The 19,792-nt window shown below is 34.8% G+C and overlaps 1 protein-coding gene across 1 annotated transcript in view; it reads left to right on the top strand.

Annotated features, from left to right (window-relative positions):
• The window catches only part of Tmx3 (thioredoxin related transmembrane protein 3), a 36,987-nt gene extending 18,163 nt beyond the window's left edge, over positions 1 to 18,824 (top strand). The window contains exons 9-16 of the mRNA XM_057788912.1: positions 1,617 to 1,683; positions 4,892 to 4,990; positions 7,396 to 7,453; positions 7,604 to 7,657; positions 8,989 to 9,045; positions 11,579 to 11,708; positions 13,063 to 13,131; positions 14,586 to 18,824. Coding sequence (XP_057644895.1) covers positions 1,617 to 1,683; positions 4,892 to 4,990; positions 7,396 to 7,453; positions 7,604 to 7,657; positions 8,989 to 9,045; positions 11,579 to 11,708; positions 13,063 to 13,131; positions 14,586 to 14,843 — 792 coding nt within the window. The 3' untranslated portion in view covers positions 14,844 to 18,824. The remainder of the gene's footprint in view (positions 1 to 1,616; positions 1,684 to 4,891; positions 4,991 to 7,395; positions 7,454 to 7,603; positions 7,658 to 8,988; positions 9,046 to 11,578; positions 11,709 to 13,062; positions 13,132 to 14,585) is intronic.
• Positions 18,825 to 19,792: the final 968 nt, after the last annotated feature.

Genomic DNA, 19,792 nt, shown 5'->3' with positions numbered 1-19,792 from the left:
GTTTGACCACAAAGGGGTTTCAACCTATAGGCTGAAAACCACTGGTCTAGTACATATTTTGATTCTTATATTATAATGGGAATTCTGGAATGATTTGAGTTTGTTGAAGAACCTCTATTTTTTCCAATCTAAATCCATTCCAGTTTTCCTAGTTTGTTTTAAGACATGTTATTTTTCAGAGCAGATCATGTTCATATCCTTAATTTGAGATTTCTCCTTTGTAGCTCTAAGTATTGATGTTTATATTTTACAGTGAGACCCTCCCATTTTGGTATTCAGGCATATGATTTTTAGCATATACAACTAGTTGTATAACCACTACATCTTTGAAGATGTAGAATTAGCTGGGCAGGATATTGTACACCTGAAAATAGAAGCAACAGCTCAAGGCCAACCTGGGCTACATTAAATTTTGTATTTAAAAAACAAAGAAACAAAAAATTAAAAATATAGAGAACAGACGGACTACCCCATGCAATGTGTAAGTGAACGTCAGGGAATGTAGGAGACAGATGAATGTGGAGCTGGATTATCTGCAACAAGTTCTTCAGGAAGGACCGCTTTGTTGCTTTGTAAGGGAATATTGCTTTGTGTTGAAAATAGAACGTTTATATCATTTTTGTGGATGAGTTGCCAAGAGCAAATGGATCTAGTCATGTTTAAGAGCTTTTTCACTACCTAAGGTAGTTCTTTTCATGATGTTTAAATCTTAGTCATAATGTTTCAAGACCCTTTATTATATGGCCTCTGTGCTGAGATGAACCTGGATCCTTTTATTTGTTGTTATTTTTATATTTCATGTGTTCATGGGCAATTGCTTAGCCAAATTATTTGTCTTCTGATAGTCATAATTTTACCTTAAATAAATGCAAAATAGAAAATGTATTTTTAGGTGAAATATTATGAATGACAATTGTGTTTCAAAAGCACTCTGTAGAGTTCTTTTTTCCTAATGTCATTCATAATTATCATAAGCTTTGTGATTCTAGAATGCTATCATGCTATCCACACACTTTGTGTTTCTAGAATGAGGCAGTCAACTCCCTATATAAAGTGGCTGCATCTCACATAGCTGGTGAGTGGTGGGAATGACATCCTTAGGTAGGCGGTTGAAGTGTTGGTCCTCCTGTTCTGTGCTCCAGAACCCTCCATCTTTTCCAACCCAGGATGCTATCTGTGTTCTTTTTTAAACTCTTTATGAGTTGTCTGATTTTTCTCACATTTTTGGTCAAACAGGATGCTTTCTGGGATGTACCTGAAAACATTCAGACAGAAAAATTGGTTGAATTTAAGATTATACTCTTTTTAGTCTTTTGTTGTTGTATGTATGTTTCCTTGTTCTTTTCTTTCCTAGTGCTTTTTTTTTTTTTTTTTTTTTTCTTTTTTGGTTTTTTGAGACAGGGTTTCTCTGTAGCTTTGGAGTCTGTCCTGGAACTCCCTTTGTAGACCAGGCCAAGCTGGCCTCGAACTCACAGAGATCCGCCTGCCTCTGCCTCCCAAGTGCTGGGATTAAAGGCGTGCGCCACCACCACCCGGCTTTTCCTAGTGCTTTTGAAATTGTAGGTACTAATTGGATTGTTAGTGTTAAAACTTAAACTTCTGATATTTTTCTGCAGTATGTGACACTGAAAGAGATGCCCGCTGTGCTTGTTTTCAAAGATAACACTTACTTTGTTTATGATGGTAAGTTCCAAAGCTTTAACTCATACATATAAAGCCTTTCATAATTGCAACATTGTTACAAGGAGGTATTTATAAAAGTTTTTTTTTGTTTTTTTTTTTGTTTGTTTGTTTTTTTGGTTTTTCGAGACAGGGTTTCTCTGTAGCTTTGGTGCCTGTCCTAGAATTAGCTCTTGTAGACCAGGCTGGCCTCGAACTCCCAGAGATCCGCCTGCCTCTGCCTCTCGAGTGCTTGGATTAAAGGCGTGTGCCACCACCGCCCGGCTTATAAAAGATTTTATGTGTCGCCAGTATCACAGTTCCCAATGGTAGAATGATCTTTTTAACCCTTCAATAGTTTTTCCATTAGTGCACTTTCATCCTTAGTTTCTTTCAGTGATTTTGTATATGTGTATGTGCATGCGCGTGCGTTCATGCATGCGTGGGGGGGTATGTGTGTGTGAAATTTTTTGCCAGTTTAAGAATAATATGTATGCGATTTCTATGCATTAAAATGTTCAGACTTGATTTTTAAGAGGGCAATTAACATTTCACCACACACAGATAAAATAAAACATCCTCAGAAAAATAGAACCCTATACCGTCTTTAAGTATTTCTCCCCCTCTGTCTGAAAACACTTCCTTAAAGTGAGTACTTAATTTCAGCTAAATTTTATTTTGATACCACCCATGCATCATAAAAAGAATGATATAATACAACCCTAATACTCACAGTAATATTAAATGGTTAACTGGACCTTGCTGTATTTGCTTTAGTTTTGTTGTTTCTCTTTTGAAGCATTTCAAAGCAAATCCTAAAGGCATTTTGTTACTGTTTCATTTTTCTTTTTTTTTATTATTAAAAAAATGTGGGCTATATATTTAGGTAACCACTTGGTTATTGGACCACTAAAGACAAAGTTTTTTCTTTGTTTCAGTAAAGGAACATGTTATTTTGATAATTGTGCAGAAAAAACTAAGCATCTTTTTTTTTTGCTGGGTTTAATTGAACTAACTTTAATTTCTTGATATACAATCATCATTACTCTATATGCTGTTAGTATATAGGAGGTATACAGTGTTAACCTACTTAATGAAGGTCCTACATCACTAGAACATTAAATAAAGAGATTTATAGAATGAAACAGAAAGTAGTTCATAGGCTCATTCATTCAGGGGTTAGTTATTTAATGTTTACAGTTATCACCAAACAGTCAAATGTTTGCTGTCAAAGGAACTTGAGAGGAATTATTCATACATAAAAATGAGAGAAAAGACATAACCCATATCTGTGTCTTTACCTTCCTTCTTTTTGATGACAGAACAGCTACTAGAGGTACTCACTATTGTTATTATTTTATGTATTTTTAAAGTAGAATATTTTCTTTTTTCTCCCAAGTTAAAATGCTTATTAACAGTATCTTAAGTCAACCTTCTCATCTCATTACTCTAGTCCTGCTAAGAGGTCCTTAACACAGATACCTTCCTTTTTTACTTTCTTAGAAATTAAAAAAAAAAGTTATATCTGTTTAGATTTTACATATTCTTTGTACCTGCCTAAGAAAGTTCCCTTCCTTTTGTCTTGCTTCCTGCTTCAGATGTCTTTTGTGCTTGAGACAGAAGTAGTAGGTGCAGTTTCTGCAGGTGTTGTACATGTCCAGCTTTGTTGCTATTTCACAGACAGTATTTTGAAGTCTTCAGGTGGACAATAGGTTCCATAATGCCTCAGATGTTTACTCTGCTGCTGATTATTTGTGAATCTGGAAGCATTAAGATGCTTCAGGGACAGTTTATCTGAAGAGTTTTAAGTTTATCATATGCAGTCTTTAGGAAATTTGCTCTGGACATGGAATTAAGATTCTTGCCCAGTAATCACTTTGTAGTTTTAGGTTTGTTGCAAGGGAGAGGCTGCTTGTTCATCCCAGCCATCCGGCTAGGTTAGCCCTGAAATAACCAAACAGAAATTGTATCAATTAAATCACTTGCTTGGCCCATTAGTTTTATCTCTTATTAGCTAACTCTCACATCTTGATTTAACCCATTTCTATTAATCTGTTTATCGCCACGTGGCAGTGGCTTACCGTGAAAGATTCTAACCAGCTTCCATCTCAGGCGGAGGATCCATGGCTTCTCCCTGACTCTGCTTTCTTCCTCCCAGAATTCAGTTCCGTCTTCTCCGCCTACCTAAGTTCTGCCCCTATCAGGCCAAGGTAGTTTCTTTATCCATTAACCAATACAAGCAACAGATAGAAAGAAGGACCTCCTGTTTAAACAGAAAAAAGGAAGATGGGCATCTGGGATGAACAAGCAGGCCCCTCCCTACAACATAGGTACAGTTTTCTAATTTCTAAATTCAGCTCCACAAATACTTTTAATTTGACATTTATTCTGTAGGTTTGATTGTTTAAAAATAGTTTACTTAGCTTATATAAGAGACAGGAAAAGCACACCTTTCAGTCAGTGGGTACAATATAGTCAAAACACACTGATAGGCGTTTAAAGGCCTATACTTTTAATGGTTTTTTCATGTCATTATCATGTTTCCAAAAGTATTTCAGAACTCGATTTTTTTTCCAAGACAGGGTTTCTCTGTAGCTTTAGAGCCTGTCCTGGAACTAAATCCAATAAGGAGTAAATTTCCCCCTAAATACCATATTTCCTGTCAGTCTAGGAAAGGAAGTACTTGATGTTGAAATAAAACTCATGAACTATGTTTTATGTTTGTGTTTAAGTTGTATATATGAGAAAGAATTATAAACTAAGATAAAATCTAATAAGCAGTACAGATTACCAGCAATCATAGGAACCAGGTAAAACCTTTACCAGGCTGTCATTTTAGGAGCATATGTTTTCTTTGATCAGTCTGTAACTGTCTTTCCAACTTCATTTTTAAGTGAATATTGAGATTATAATAACTTTGCATTTAACTTATGTAACTTACTTTTAAATTTATAAGTGGAATTTTCAGCTTTTTACAAAATATATTCAGTTTTGTTTTAGGGGATTTTAATTTCTCTTATTTGAATTCTTTGTTAATTTTAGTTGGTGCTATAGTAAATAACTGCATTGTTCATTAATCCTTCCCTACATCTGATTAATAGAATAAACTACCTTAGAACTATCTTAAGATTTTAAAATAATAATACTGTATTAAATACTTTATTCACATTGCCAGATTAAGATAGTACAGCTATCTTGTACTCCAGTATATTTCATTTGCTTTGTTTTCAAGAGTATGAAGATGGTGATCTGTCCTCATGGATCAGCAGGGAGAGGTTTCAGAACTACCTTACTATGGATGGCTTCCTTTTGTATGAACTTGGAGACACAGGTAACAAGCATATGGCCATTCCTTTTTCATTACAGAATTTTTCTTTGATTGAATACTTAATTACTGGTTCTTTTAAAGCTGCATTTCCTAACTAAAGTAGACTTATGTTTACTAGGTCTGCTTTTTAAGAATTGAAACTTAGGTATCCATACCACATTTATAACTATATATTCTTAAATGTACTTTCATATGAGGATCTCTTTTCTTTTTGGTTTTTAAAGACACGGTTTCTCTGTAGCTTTGGAACCTGTCCTAGAACTCACTATGTAGACTAGGGTGGCCTAGAACACATAGAGATCCTCCTGCCTCTGCCTCCTGAGTGCTGGAATTAAAAGCATGTGCCACCACTGCCCTGCTGAGGGTTTTTCTAACACCTAATGGTGAAGAGCAAAACAAGGAGATTGGATGTTTAGTAATGATGGGGGAAAACAAAACAAAACAAAACATAAAAGCTTTGCGTTAAAATGAAGCTTTACCAGCACTCGGGAGGCAGAGGCCTCTGTGAATTCTAGGCCAGTTTGGTCTACAAGAGCTAGTTCCAGGACAGGTTCCAAAACTACAGAGAAACTCTTTTTTGAAGAAGAAAAAAACAGAAGAAGCTTTCTTACAATTTTCTAAAGTCTGCTTTTACTTGTGAGTAGGAATCAGTCATATTGTTCTATTTATTTTCTTGCTTTATTTGTAATTTTCTATTATGACCTTAACTACACATAAATAGAAAGTTCAGAACTTACAGGACACCTGCATTTTTAGGAGAAAGTGTTGTGCATACTTAGACTAATTTTAAGTGGAATATCTATTTGTTGGTACCACATGTGTTTCCTCTCACAATTTCATGGTCATGGGTTGGAAGTCCAGCTATAGAGAAGAGACATTTGAAAATTAAATTAACACAGAATAAAAACTAAATAAGAGCCGGGCGGTGGTGGCGCATGCCTTTAATCCCAGCACTCGGGAGGCAGAGGCAGGCGGATCTCTGTGAGTTCGAGGCCAGCCTGGTCTACAAAGGGAGTTCCAGGACAGGCTCCCAAGCTACAGAGAAACCCTGTCTCGAAAAACCAAAAAACAAAAAACAAAACAAAAAAAAAAACTAAATATGAAATATTTCAAGAAATGAAATAATCTTTATAGACTGATGTTTTAAACAAAAAGATAACAGTGAGTTCAGATTGTATTGTCTAAAGATGTATTATGCTGGGCAAGATTAGAAAAAGCAGCAAAATAATGTAGAATTATGTGCTTTGTTTTGTTTTATACTTAATCTTGTTCCTGCCCTTGTCAAATAATACTCCAGTATATTTAGGTATAAACATTCATTTAACTTCCCTTATAACTCTGAAAAACTATTCTTTTCCTGAAATGAATGGGAGTTTCTTGAAGCTAAGGTATTTAGCTAGGAAACAGTGGTACCTTATTTTTGTTCTCCCAGTGCTTGGTATAGTGCTAAGAACATAACACTTCAACTCACACAAGCACCACCAGAGCACCACTGTTCTACCCTTCTGAATATATCAGTATGCATATAATGTATGTTTTACTTATACTTCAGGATATGTAGTATATCACTCAGTTTGATGCTATGTACCATTTCTGGTAAATGGTGATCCATTGTACTAGAGTAAGTGGCCATGTAAAAAGCATTTCCTTCATGTTTTAAACTATTGCAATTTTAGCACCAACAATTTTTTCTTTTTTTTCCTTTTTTTTTTTTTTTTTTGTTTTTTCAAGATGGTTTCTCTGTGTAACGACCCTACCTTTCCTAGAACTAGCTCTTGTAGAACAGGCTGGCTTCAAACCTACAAAGATCTGCCTACTTCTTCCTCCTGAGTGCTGGGATTAAAAGCATGCACTTCCACCACCTGGCTTATTTTTACTAATTTTTTTTTAAATCAATATCTTCATTATGGTATAGCTTTTGACAAAATACTGTGCCAGTCTGTGTGTTGCATAACACATTTTAATAGAGAAATTACTACAAATTTATTATGATTTACTTCTTTTTTTTTTTTTTTTTGGTTTTTCGAGACAGGGTTTCTCTGTGGTTTTGGAGCCTGTCCTGGAACTAGCTCTTATAGACCAGGCTGGTCTCGAACTCACAGAGATCCGCCTGCCTCTGCCTCCCAAGTGCTGGGATTAAAGGCGTGCGCCACCACCGCCCGGCTATGATTTACTTCTTAGAGGAAATTTATCATTTGCAGTTGACTAATCTATTGGTCCAGGCTATAGACACTATATAATAATATGGTGGCTTAACTTTTTGTAACATGTAAAGGATGATTGGAATTAAAATCTAGAAACATATTCTGATAGTTCTCAGTTACAACAGAAGTAATATTTGACAAGAATGTGAATGTGTTATGTCATTCTCAATTCCAGGAGATGAAAGATATTATTCTTAATTTTAGGAAAGCTTGTGGCCATTGCAGTTATTGATGAGAAAAACACATCACTTGAACATACCAGGTATAGTTGCTTTGAAACAGATTTAACCTTCAAATGTCATTCATGTCTTGCTTTGTCTGTAATCATTTAGATAAAATGACAGATATTATAATGTAATAATTAAACTTTTTAACTGGAAGGTGAAATATTTATATATTTGTTCTCTTACAGATTAAAGTCAATTGTTCAGGAAGTTGCTAGAGACTTCAGAGACCTCTTCCACAGGTATGTGCATGTGTTCTGAAAGTTGTCTTTGTTAGAAATGTTGTCTTTGTGTAACTTGGTGTCACAGTAAAATAAATCTAAAACAGTAAGATAAATTGAGTAACCATAATCTCCGAAATTTAAATCTGAAATCTGAGATGCTCTGAGGTCTACATACATGAGCTTTGATATGACATTAAATAGAAAATTTCACAGCTACCTTCACATGGTATGATCAGAACATAGAGTCAACTTTAAAGGATTGTATGAAACTCCTTCAGGATACATGTATAAGGTATATATAGGAGAAAAAAAATAATTCTGTAATTAACATTTTGGTCCCTGCCCTAGGGAGCTCATTGTTTATGTGCAAATGTTCCAAACCACGAAAACTTTCAGAAATGTGAAGCACTTCTAGCCCCAAGCTTTCTAGAAAAGAGAGTTCATCTCACACTTAGAAAGGTGAATCAAGAATTGTAATAAATGACTAGGAGCTTCAGATCAACATGAGGATAAATCTATGTCACATCTTACAAGTTAGAGAAGCTGTTCCCAGTCATTTATAATTAATTCCATTTCTGCTTCCTGTGAGTGTTTGACATGTGTTTTATGGAAGGAAAATATGCCCATAGACTTGAAAATATGAAACAAATCAAATGAGCAGTCACATGTCAGGTAGATGATTAAAACAAATATTCAAATTAACAAAACGTAAAAATTTACTTAGAAATGAGAATTGTTTCTGTGTTCCAGATTTTTGTGTTTGTTGCTGTCTCTAGTAACAGAAATAGATACTTGTATGATTCATTATTTTCTTCGTATTTCAAACCTACTGGAAGTTCATTGTGTAGTTCTAATGGTACATGAGACCTCATCTGAGTGATCCTATTTCATGGTAAATCAGCTTTCCTTAACTGCATTTTACTGAGAGCACATTTTCTTTCCCTGTCTTTTTTTTTTTTTTTTTTTTTGGTTTTTCGAGACAGGGTTTCTCTGTGGTTTTGGAGCCTGTCCTGGAACTAGCTCTTGTAGACCAGGCTGGTCTCGAACTCACAGAGATCCGCCTGCCTCTGCCTCCCAAGTGCTGGGATTAAAGGCGTGCGCCACCACCGCCCGGCCTTTCCCTGTCTTTTAAACATGTATAATGAGATGAAATATCTTAGAGTTTGTTGCTACTGCTCATGTCCTTATCAAACCACAGTAACATAAACTTTATGTGCATATCATAGGGATTTCCCTCTTTAGTATTTAAAGTTTATGTGTTTACCAAATTCTTATTGTGTTGTGTACCTTTTTTTAAAATCTAATATTGTGTTCTTTCTCTTCTCTCTATTGTTGCTGATATCTTATAGAAATTTTCAGTTTGGCCATATGGATGGAAATGACTATATAAACACTTTGCTGATGGAGTAAGTAAAGTGTTAATGGTTTTACTAACAGTTTTTCCACTTTGGTATTTCTGATTTTGAGAGAATGGGAAAGACTTAATAAGAAAAACATGCCCCATCAACAAAAAAAATCCACATCATTTTCTGATGCTGACATTCTCCCATTAAATGTCTTATTTTGGTTTATAAATCCCTTATTTTGAATTTATTGAGATTCAGTTTTAATCTTTACTATGAAAGATTATTTCCCACTTCAACATTATAACTTATAGCATTATCAGATTATTCTACAATATGTATATTTGTGGGTTTTTATAATATATACATTAATAATTTTAATAGGTAATTATGGGTTGGTAAAGTTGTTCACTGGGTAGAGGCACTGGCATACAAGCCTGAGAACTTGAGTTTGATCCCAGTGTACAAGGTAGCAGGAGAGACCCCATCTCTGAGTTGGTGGCTGACATCCACATGCAATTATTGAAGGTACATGAAGTATTTGACACTAGTATTTTTTTTCAGTTTTAAAAGTTCATTGGTAGATTCATATGTTTGTAGAATAAATTTTATTTATATCCACCTCATTCTGTCCCTCTCTCTTTTATATCTTCTTTTTATGTGTGACCCAACTGAATTTAATTAGAGTTGTGTGCATGAGTATGTGGTAGGCTGTTGACTGGAGTATTGGTAATATTGCTGAAGAAAATGATAACCTCCTGACACGAAAGCCATTTACTGCAAATAATCACACAAGAAGGGATAGGGGCTCATAGGCTTCTCCCTCGTTCATGCTGATGAAATGCTGACAGGCCCATGTTGTTCCCAAGATGACACTAATGTTTTAATATCAAAAGCAAAATAGAGGGATAGAGAGCTGGCTTAGAAGTTAAGAGCACTGGTTGATCTTCTAGAGGTCCTGAGTTCAATTCCCAGCAACCACATGATGACTCACAGCCATCTATAATGGAATCTGATGCCCTCTTCTGGTATAAAGTTGTACTTGCAGTGAGTTCGAGGCCAGCTTGGTCTACAAGAGCTAGTTCCAGGACAGGAACCAAAAACTACGGAGAAACCCTGTCTCGAAAAATTCAAAAAAAAAAAAAAAGAAAGAAAAGTTGTACTTGCAGATAGAGCATGCATACATAAAATAAATTTTAAAATTTTACAAAAAAAATTGAAAAGCAATTGTTTATATATTAACTATATCCAATAGAATAGTTAATGTTTATAGAAGTTGTAAGGTTGATCTTGTTTAAACCTAAGAGGAAATATATTCTGTATAATCTTATAAAGAAGATATCCTATAATAGAAATACTTTTTTGTAGTGTATATTCATTAGAGGACTTAATAAGATCATTTTTAAGTCCTTTGCAGTGAATATATATGATTGATTAAGAAAAAAATTGCATCATTCCACAGCAATTTTATTCCAATGACTAGTATCATAATTCAGGGTTATAGTATCAACAGTAGATAAACATTTTTTAATACATTTGTGGGATAGTAGAAAATCTAAGCTCAAATTAGAATCAGAGCATAATTAGCTTAAGTTGCTAAGTTTGAAGATTATGTTAGTTTTTTTGTCTCTGACAAATATCTGAGGGAAAGATTTTAAAGGAGGTTAGATTTATTTTGGCTATAATTTATAGGTTTCAGTCAGTGTTGGTGGTCACCATTGCTTTCAATCTAAATAAAGCATCATGGCAGCATGAGTGTGTGGCTGATACTTCTCACCTTAGATGACTAAGAAATAAAAGAAGAGGAAGAAAAAAAGGAGACAGACCATCAAGAACACGTTTCCAGTGACTTGATACATCGAACTAGATTTAATGGTTGAAGATTCCCCTACATACCAAGATAATATCATCAGTTGAGGATCAAGCCTTCCACACATGAATTTGTCCAGGCCATTTCATATTCAAGCTATGATAACAGGGCTTTATGTGCTAAGATATGATCTGCTTTATATATATAACAAGAGACTACAGAGAATTCACAATACTATTTATTCAACATGTTTTCTATATGTTTACTCAACTATACAAGGTACCATGCTAAATTTTCTCATGTAATTGTCTAACAAGTTAGGTACTGTTGGTATCCTTATTATATCAGAAAAAAAATTGCTTGTAAGAAGCTAATTACTTAACTGACATCCTGTAATGTTAAGAGAAAACTCCAGATGCAAACACAGTGTGACTCCAGATACTGCCCTCTTGCATGTGTTGGTTTTAGAGTGCCATCTGAGGCAGGGCTAAATGTTACTAGTATTCTATGTAATACTGTGCAGAAATTTATACTTTGTATAGCACAACTTTTATTCTTATATTTAATCATTGTTGCTCAGGTGTTGTTGGAATATTTTCATACATTCTTGGTTAATGGGGTAATGGTAAATTTGATGCAAAATTTGAAAGTTTCCTGTAGACCACAGACGTAAAGGTATTAAAAATCTGTTTTCTTCCCTAATTATAGTTACTCAGAGATACATGAGCATTAGGGTATTATTACTGTGCTTAATACAATTGTTTTTTTTTTTTTACTTTTTTTTAGTGAATTGACAGTCCCAACCATAGTTGTACTGAATACTTCAAATCAACAGTACTTTTTGCTAGATAGACATATTAAGGATGCCAGTGATATGGTCCAGTTCATTAACAGCATTTTGGATGGTACAGTACCAGTAAGTAATTGACATTCATTTCAGAGGGATGAAGAGAAGGAGGCAGAAGATAAATTAGCAGATTTTTACCTCTGATCATGAAAAAAAAAAAAGTATTCATTGCCTGGAGGGAAGAGGGAATCAACTTCACCCACTGCATTTTCGTGTCTCATTCACTCAGTCTCATACTCTTCTGTGGCAGATGCTCATAGGTACAAATGTCCTTCAAAGAGTTACTTGAAATACCTTTGCTTGTCATAGTGATAGAAAAAGTGCTCTTGGGCTGTAGGGTTGGATTAGAGATAATAAGATGTTTGTGATGCAGAATAATGTTTTTTAGAGAATTTTCATGGCACATAACACCCTTTTTGGTAAATTGAATTAAGGCTAACTGAATTAAGTTACCAGAAATAACTATTTTTTTTTAAAGTTGTGAAAAACATCAGTTTACTAAGCAATCAAGAAATATATTGAGAATCATGGCTCCAACAAAGAGTTCTAAAAATAATCATATGGAAAAATTGTCATAAAGACTACATGATCTTAATTTTCTTTTTTCCCTTTGTTACTGTAATTCTTATTGCAGTATTTCTCAAACTAGGTTGCAAGTTATATAACAGTCATGAAGTCCTGCTCAAGTGTACTAGCACGCTTCTTAATTCAGTGAAAAAATCAGGAAGGGTCTTTGTTACTTCAATAGTATTTACTGTTTTCCTATATTTTTGTTTCAGTTTTACACAAACATTGAAAAGCCAACTTGCTTACCTACCTTGGTTTAAAACCAATAAATTGGGGGAAACTCTCTTAGTCACATAGTCTCAATATGATATATAGAGAAATGATATTTTTATTATAACAAATTCATTTGTAGTAGTGTGAGCCCTTCTGTTAGTGAAACCTCATCAGATTTTTATAATAAAGATTACATTGGTCCTGTAGCTTAAGAATTCAAAGAATGGGCCAGAATTCTGGGATGGCTAGATGCCAGAGTTGATTTCCTCAAGAACTTTTCTATTTCTCAGCACTCTCTGTTGAGTTCCATCTGCAGGAGGATGCTGCTACTTAGTAGGAAAGTCTTCAACCACAGTGTGTCTACACAGCCCAGAGAAATGTAAAACTTGTACAAGCCTAGAGAGGGTGAACCCACTTCCAGCAAACCACAAGGATCATGAGAAAGGGCAGAATGAGTTTTTAGGGTGCATTAGCATGATACACTAGGAATATAAGACATGAGGGGGTATAAATATTTATCATGAATTTAGGGATGATATGTGTATTTTGTAAGTCAACTTTATGGCCTCCAGTTACATGATTATGTATCATAAAATAGAGTACTAGAATATGCATAACATATTTTATTCTTCTTATATTGAAGGCCCAAGGAGGTGATAGCATTTTGCAGAGATTGAAAAGAATAATGTTTGATGCCAAATCTACAATTGTGGTAAGTTCTGACAGTTAATTTAATATTCTTTTTTTTTTTTTTTTTTGGTTTTTCGAGACAGGGTTTCTCTGTGGTTTTGGAGCCTGTCCTGGAACTAGCTCTTGTAGACCAGGCTGGTCTCGAACTCACAGAGATCCGCCTGCCTCTGCCTCCCGAGTGCTGGGATTAAAGGCGTGTGCCACCACCGCCCGGCTCTAATATTCTTGATAACTGAAAAACTTGAGGTTCTCAGTCACCTCTCTCTTTCTTTCCACATACCACCTTTCTTTAGAGGCAGACTTAAATTATAGACTGAAAATGTGACAGTAAATCTCTAAGAATGTCTTTCTTTATTTGTTCAACCCAGATGTCATGCTAGCTGTTCCATGTCACTTTTCATTTGTTGAGTCCTAGACCTCCATGAAAATGTAGCTAGCATTCTTTATTATTAAGAGTTCATATAGACAATAACCATCTAATAGGTCTTCATGAGTAATGCGAGAAAAAGAAGGATCTTTATTAAATATTCAGGCTATTTGGTTCCTTTTCCTGTTGCCAATAGCCAGTTCTGCACACATGTACACTCACATGTGCATATATGAGCATAGTTTTTATCTTAGAGTCTTTAACATGGTACGTATTGCCCAACGTATGTATTTGTTGAAACTAAGTTCAGTGGCAGTGAGTTGAAATTTAAGTAAGTGGCCTTAAATTTACATCGTGCTTTTTTTTAAGTTATAAACTGAGTGGCCCATTAGCTCAAGCTTCCTATTAGCTCTTCTAACTTATATTAGCCTATTATTCTAATATATGTTAGCCACATGGCTCAATACCTTTTTCAGCAGGGCAGGTGTCTGGACAAGACTGCAGAAACAGCTTCCTTCTTCCCAGAATACTCCTGTTCTCATTGGCCCCCCCCATACTTCCTGCCTGGTTATCCTGCTTATACTTCCTGGCTGGCTATTGGCCAATCAGTATTTATTTAAAACATAATTGACAGAATACAGAATTGTCTCCCACCATTAGACTTTCTGGTGGAATTACATTTGGCTCTCTTGATGGAGGGCCTCTATAAAACTTCTCTTAGGACTGGAGAGCGAGGGGGAGGGAATGAGAGGATGGGAGGAGGGGGAAATTTTAAATTAATTAATTAATTAAAAAAATAAAAAGAATAGACAGGTTTTTACTAAGCTATCCTCAGAGCTCTTGGCATTTTTCTCAATTTTTAATCTTTTATCATCAATGTACATAATGAGACAAGTGAAGCTTTAAGTTTTAAATTATCTTAAAAGCAATAAAAATCAGTGTGATTATAATTTTTGTTTAAAACACACTTTGCTTCTCTTTTCTATGTCTATGTCAATGATAGCTCTGAAATTTGGTGTTTAATTAGTATTAAGTGTTTTACAGAGGCCCTATATCGTGCTTTTCATGTCAGAATTCTGTTCAAGTGCAACTTAATTCTCTCCCCACAGTCTGTATTTAAGAGTTCTCCACTTTTGGGCTGCTTTCTCTTCGGCCTGCCACTTGGTGTCATCAGCATTATGTGCTATGGAATCTACACAGCTGATACAGAGGGAAGCTATATAGAAGAGCGATATGAAGTGTCCAAAAGCGAAATGGAAAATCAGGAACAAATAGAAGAGAGAAAAGAGCAAGAGTCCATCAGTGGAGAATCTCTAGTGCCTACTATGCAAGAGCCCAAGGATGTATTAGAAAAGAAGAAAGATTGAGACTTCATAGGAAAAAATTGATAGGATTTCAAATTATTAAAAATTATTTATTCATTTTAGAAATTTAATCATGATCTATTTACAGAAGAGAACATGTTACTTGTATTTTGCTAATAACAACTGCATGAATTAAAGTAATCCTTCCATAAATGGGAACTTATTTGGAGCACAGAGATGAAGAGTTTGTTTAAAACAAAACCAGATCATTGTTTCAGTTTACCTTAAAGATGCGCATTCTGTTCACACTCCTTTGTGTGCATGTTCTATGACAAAGTTAAAAAACTTGGACAGAATATTATCTTGACAATTGGGGTGGAAGATATGTGGTTTTACGGAGAGAAATAGTGTTTCACCTACTATTGTCAAGTCTCCTATATTTTGGATAAAATTTATATAAACAAATTAAGTCTTTAAAATTTAGATGTTTTAAGAGAAATTACTAACCTTTTCCATATATAAAATTTTAGATTCTGAGTTTAAAAATAGTGAGGATTTTATATAGCATAGTGATTTTATTTTACTAGTTGTTTTTAAAGGAGAAATGTTACTTTTTTACTTATACTCAGTTGAATTATTATAATACTGGCTTATGGTCTCATGAAGTGGGGAAAGAATCTTTGACCTTTACAGAATGACCAGGGTATGCGGGGAGTGGTGGCTTTAGCCCCTGCCCTATGCTGCTCAGCAGGGTGCACTGTCCATCACTGCAAGAAGTAGAAGCCCTCTTAGTACACCTTGCTTTTAACCAAAGCAATGTAGTATTTTGTTCTTTTATTTTTATTTTATAGCGTGACATTACTTCTAAAATTTCTAATAGTTAAGAATGTTTTCAGAAGTAATAAATCTGTTTTTATGATATATAAACTAATAATTTAAAAATTACTGCCACACCTCTGTTGTGGGAGGCCATGACATGTCAGTGATACAATCAGCATATTAAACTTGGATGTCAGGAACAAAGAGATCCATGTTCCCTTCTCTAGCCTCTCAACTTTGCCTCCGTGTCATTCATGACCTCTCGTCTTTGATCAGAATGCAGTCTAAGACTAAGAGTGGGTATTTTGTGATAACATGTTTACTAAACATTAATTTGTTAATTTTGAAACCTTCATTTTAGTTCATCTTAGAATTTTTATTAGATAATATTTAGGTGGCTGTTCTTTGAGTAATTTAGGGTTTATTGAAAGGATCTGCTGAAAATTTGCAAACATGGTTTGCAGTTCTAACACTGTTGTTACTTAGGGCTTTTTTGGTAACCAGGGGAGTTTCTGCCTTCTGATGCAATATTAATCAGCACTGAACTGAAACTGTCTGTAGAGCCAGGAAATTGCTAGTCATAGTTTGTATCCAGGTATTCTTTTCATATTTTAAAAAACATCTATTTTTAATATTTAATCAACCATAATTAACTTTATTGATAATGGTATAAATATAAAGTCACAGGAAATTTCAGAAAATAGAAAGTATTTTCAAATGGAAGCTGGAGATAAACACTGTTCATAATTGCTGTGAAAAGTAAACTCCTCCAAAGAATAAAGACTCCTTGGGAAGACTTCATGATAGTTGTCTGAATGGTTAATTCTTTTTACAGGAGGAAAGACCTGAAGTTTATACAAGATGATTCATTTATGATGCTCTATGGTATCATGAGAGAGACATGAGGAAATAGAGAGTACCACTAATAAATTTTATTATTGTCATCACTATCAAAAGTTATGTGTATTTTGTCTTATCAATCTCAACTTGTAAATAAGTTCTCAGTAGTAAAAAAGATAAGTCACAGCTTTGTATCAGTAAACAGAAACACAGAGGTAGTTTTGGGGAATTTTGTTTGGTTTTTGTTTTTTCTTTTGTTTTCTTTGTTTTTGGCAATACTTTTCTTGAATGACTATTTTGGTTCTGTATTGTGAAACAACTTCATGCTGATCCTCAGTTTATTTGTACTTTCAAAATGTTTTCTTTGAGGAAAAAAACCCAATGTGTAAGTGGTTTATAAGTGAATAGTTTCATTTATTCTTGTATTAAACTTATACTTTTTTTTTTTTTTTTTGGTTTTTCGAGACAGGGTTTCTCTGTGGTTTTGGAGCCTGTCCTGGAACTAGCTCTTGTAGACCAGGCTGGTCTCGAACTCACAGAGATCCGCCTACCTCTGCCTCCCGAGTGCTGGAATTAAAGGCGTGCGCCACCACCGCCCGACCTTTTTGCTTATTCTTGAGGATATTTTTATCTGCATTGTCAGGTTGCTCACATAAAAAAATTTAAAGTTTGTTCACGCATGTGTTTTTCTTGTTGATGTGTTATTCTAAATACTGTTTGCTTACCAGGAGAACATACTACAGAATCAAGGCAGCTTCTTCATAATCTAGGAAAAGATTGATCCTCTAATTCAGTGATAAATTTCATGGTTAAATACCAACAAAAGAGTCCTTTCAGGAAATTGGAATTCCACCTTTTCTTTCATGTGTAAAGTTCTGATTTTTGAAATTCAAAAATTTAGCTCTTTGGTGCTCAAACAACATTCAAGAGTATTCCAGAGAATGTTCATGCTTAGTCCAGCATCTCTTTATGAAATCCTTTATTGTGTATGTCAATAGTTTTGTACCTTCTATTGTTTGAAACTTCTTTGAGATTTATTAGATATATAGGTTTTGTTTTCCTCCTCTCTTTAAAGAACATTTGGACCTGGTTTAGAAATGCCAAATAAGTAAAGATGATGGAAAGGACTCTTAAGAGCTGAAGCAATTGCGTTTGTTGTTTCTGTTTTATCCATCTTATTGCCCGTGATGTTTCTAAGATTTTGACTTGGTAGCTCTTGGTTTTAAAATATTTTTATCAGTGTTTTCTGATGAAATGGACAGGGAAAAAAAATCACTCAGCTATTCTTATGTAGAAATTATTAAGCCAGTATAAGATGTTAAGATTTAAGTAGAGGGATTGAGTCTGTCATTTTATTTTTTACAAATATATATATTTTTTTCTGAATGTTTCTGAGTCCCAAGAATGAGCAAAATAATAATAGTAATTTTCTAGTTTGGACTAAGCTATAAAGGTTTTTGAAAGTCTGTATTACTACTAACTTGTTAAATTGTGATAATATGCCTTATGTCATCAGTTGCAAACTTTTCTTTTCTAAAATAAATTAAAAACATGATTGCATAATTTCTACACAATATGTATTTTTCAGAAATTTGCCATATGGCTATGGGGCAGTGGAATAAGAATAAACAGCCCAAAATAGGAGTTGGCACTGATTTGCAGGTTATAAGCAGAGATAGCCTACTGAGCTATATGGGGCACCAATCTTATGGAACTGTAGTCTTAACTCCATTTTTCTTTTTCTTACTCTACCCTAGTGAAATCAGGAAAGCCAATTAACTTCTCCCACTTCTGAATTACATGCGATTTGAGGATAATGCCACTTATCTAGATTATGAAGTACCTGTGTCTGGCACATAGCTCATTAACTGACTGACATTTATTGTTTAAATTTAGTTGACTTATCACTTCATTTAGAATTCTGTCATTGATAGAGGGAAAAAACAATTTACTGTAATTTGAATTCCTGGTATTTTAAATTTTTCTTGGCTAATTTGCTGCAGTTTTTGAATTCTATCATTTTATATAGTGATAGAAAATATTTTAATATTGAAATTAAAACTAAGTATTTAGGTTTAGTTACCTGTAAAAATTCTCTGGCTTTTCTACTTTTTAGATGAAAATGTTACACAAGAAGGTGTAACTTGTCAGTAAGGTTATTATGTGTGAATATCTTACTTAGATTTCTGTATGATTTAGACAGAGTTAAATGCAGGTATGTTACTGGAGGTAGGTTTTGAGGTTTCCAAAGCTGTCTGTGGGTCAGGATGTAGCTCTCAGTTGCTTTTCTAGCATCATGTCTGCCTGCCACCATGCTCCCCATGATGATGATGATGGTGATGATGTCTTGTGAAGCTGTAAGAAAGCCTCTGATTAAATGTTTTGGCAAGAATTGTGTTGGCTGTGGTATTTCATCATAATACTGATAATCCTAACTAAGACAATCTTGTTATGCCTCTACATAGACGACTACTTTGGACACGTGAACTGGTCAGAACTGAGCTGATTTTCACGCTGGAGTGCAAGCATTTGTTGTGTGTATGTAAGATATTTGAATTTCTTTAGAAAAAAACTTGCTGAAATGACATTTTCCTGTCTTTTTGGATAATTAATAGTTTCTTGTGTGAGAGTGGAAAGAAACAATTATTCTAAATTGGAGTGGGGATTAGTGTCAAAAATAAGTGTGGTAAGAGCTTAGTCTTACCTCAAATTGATAGGCCATTTTAACATCCATGGAAGACACTTTCTGAACAGAAACAGGCAGAGTGGATGGGGGGTCAGGAGAGAGGCATGAGGGGTGATGCAATGAGAAAAGAGGAGGGAGGGGAAATGGGTTGAAATGTAAAATAAATGAAAAAATGTAATTAGTAAAAAGATATTTAAAAAAGTAAATGTGTACCGGGCGGTGGTGGCGCACGCCTTTAATCCCAGCACTCGGGAGGCAGAGGCAGGCGGATCTCTGTGAGTTCGAGACCAGCCTGGTCTACAAGAGCTAGTTCCAAAACCACAGAGAAACCCTGTCTCGAAAAACCAAAAAAAAAAAAAAAAAAAAAAAAAGACCACTCAGGGGTCTTACTTGATCTAACCATATTAGCCTGGAAGGAATACACAGCTTCTCATCTTCTGTAGAAACAAAAATAGAATCTCTCTTTTTTTTTTTTTTTTGTGGTTTTTCGAGACAGGGTTTCTCTGTGGTTTTGGAGCCTGTCCTGGAACTAGCTCTGTAGACCAGGCTGGTCTCGAACTCACAGAGATCCGCCTGCCTCTGCCTCCCGAGTGCTGGGATTAAAGGCGTGCGCCACCACCGCCCGGCTAGAATCTCTTTTCCAAAGCAACATATCCTTCGACACAAA

This window comes from Chionomys nivalis, chromosome 14, assembly GCF_950005125.1.
Source record: "Chionomys nivalis chromosome 14, mChiNiv1.1, whole genome shotgun sequence".
In the NCBI taxonomy this organism is placed as follows: Eukaryota; Metazoa; Chordata; class Mammalia; order Rodentia; family Cricetidae; genus Chionomys; species Chionomys nivalis.
The sequence above is the reverse complement of the archived record's forward strand: the minus strand, read 5'-3'. Positions and strand labels throughout refer to the sequence as shown.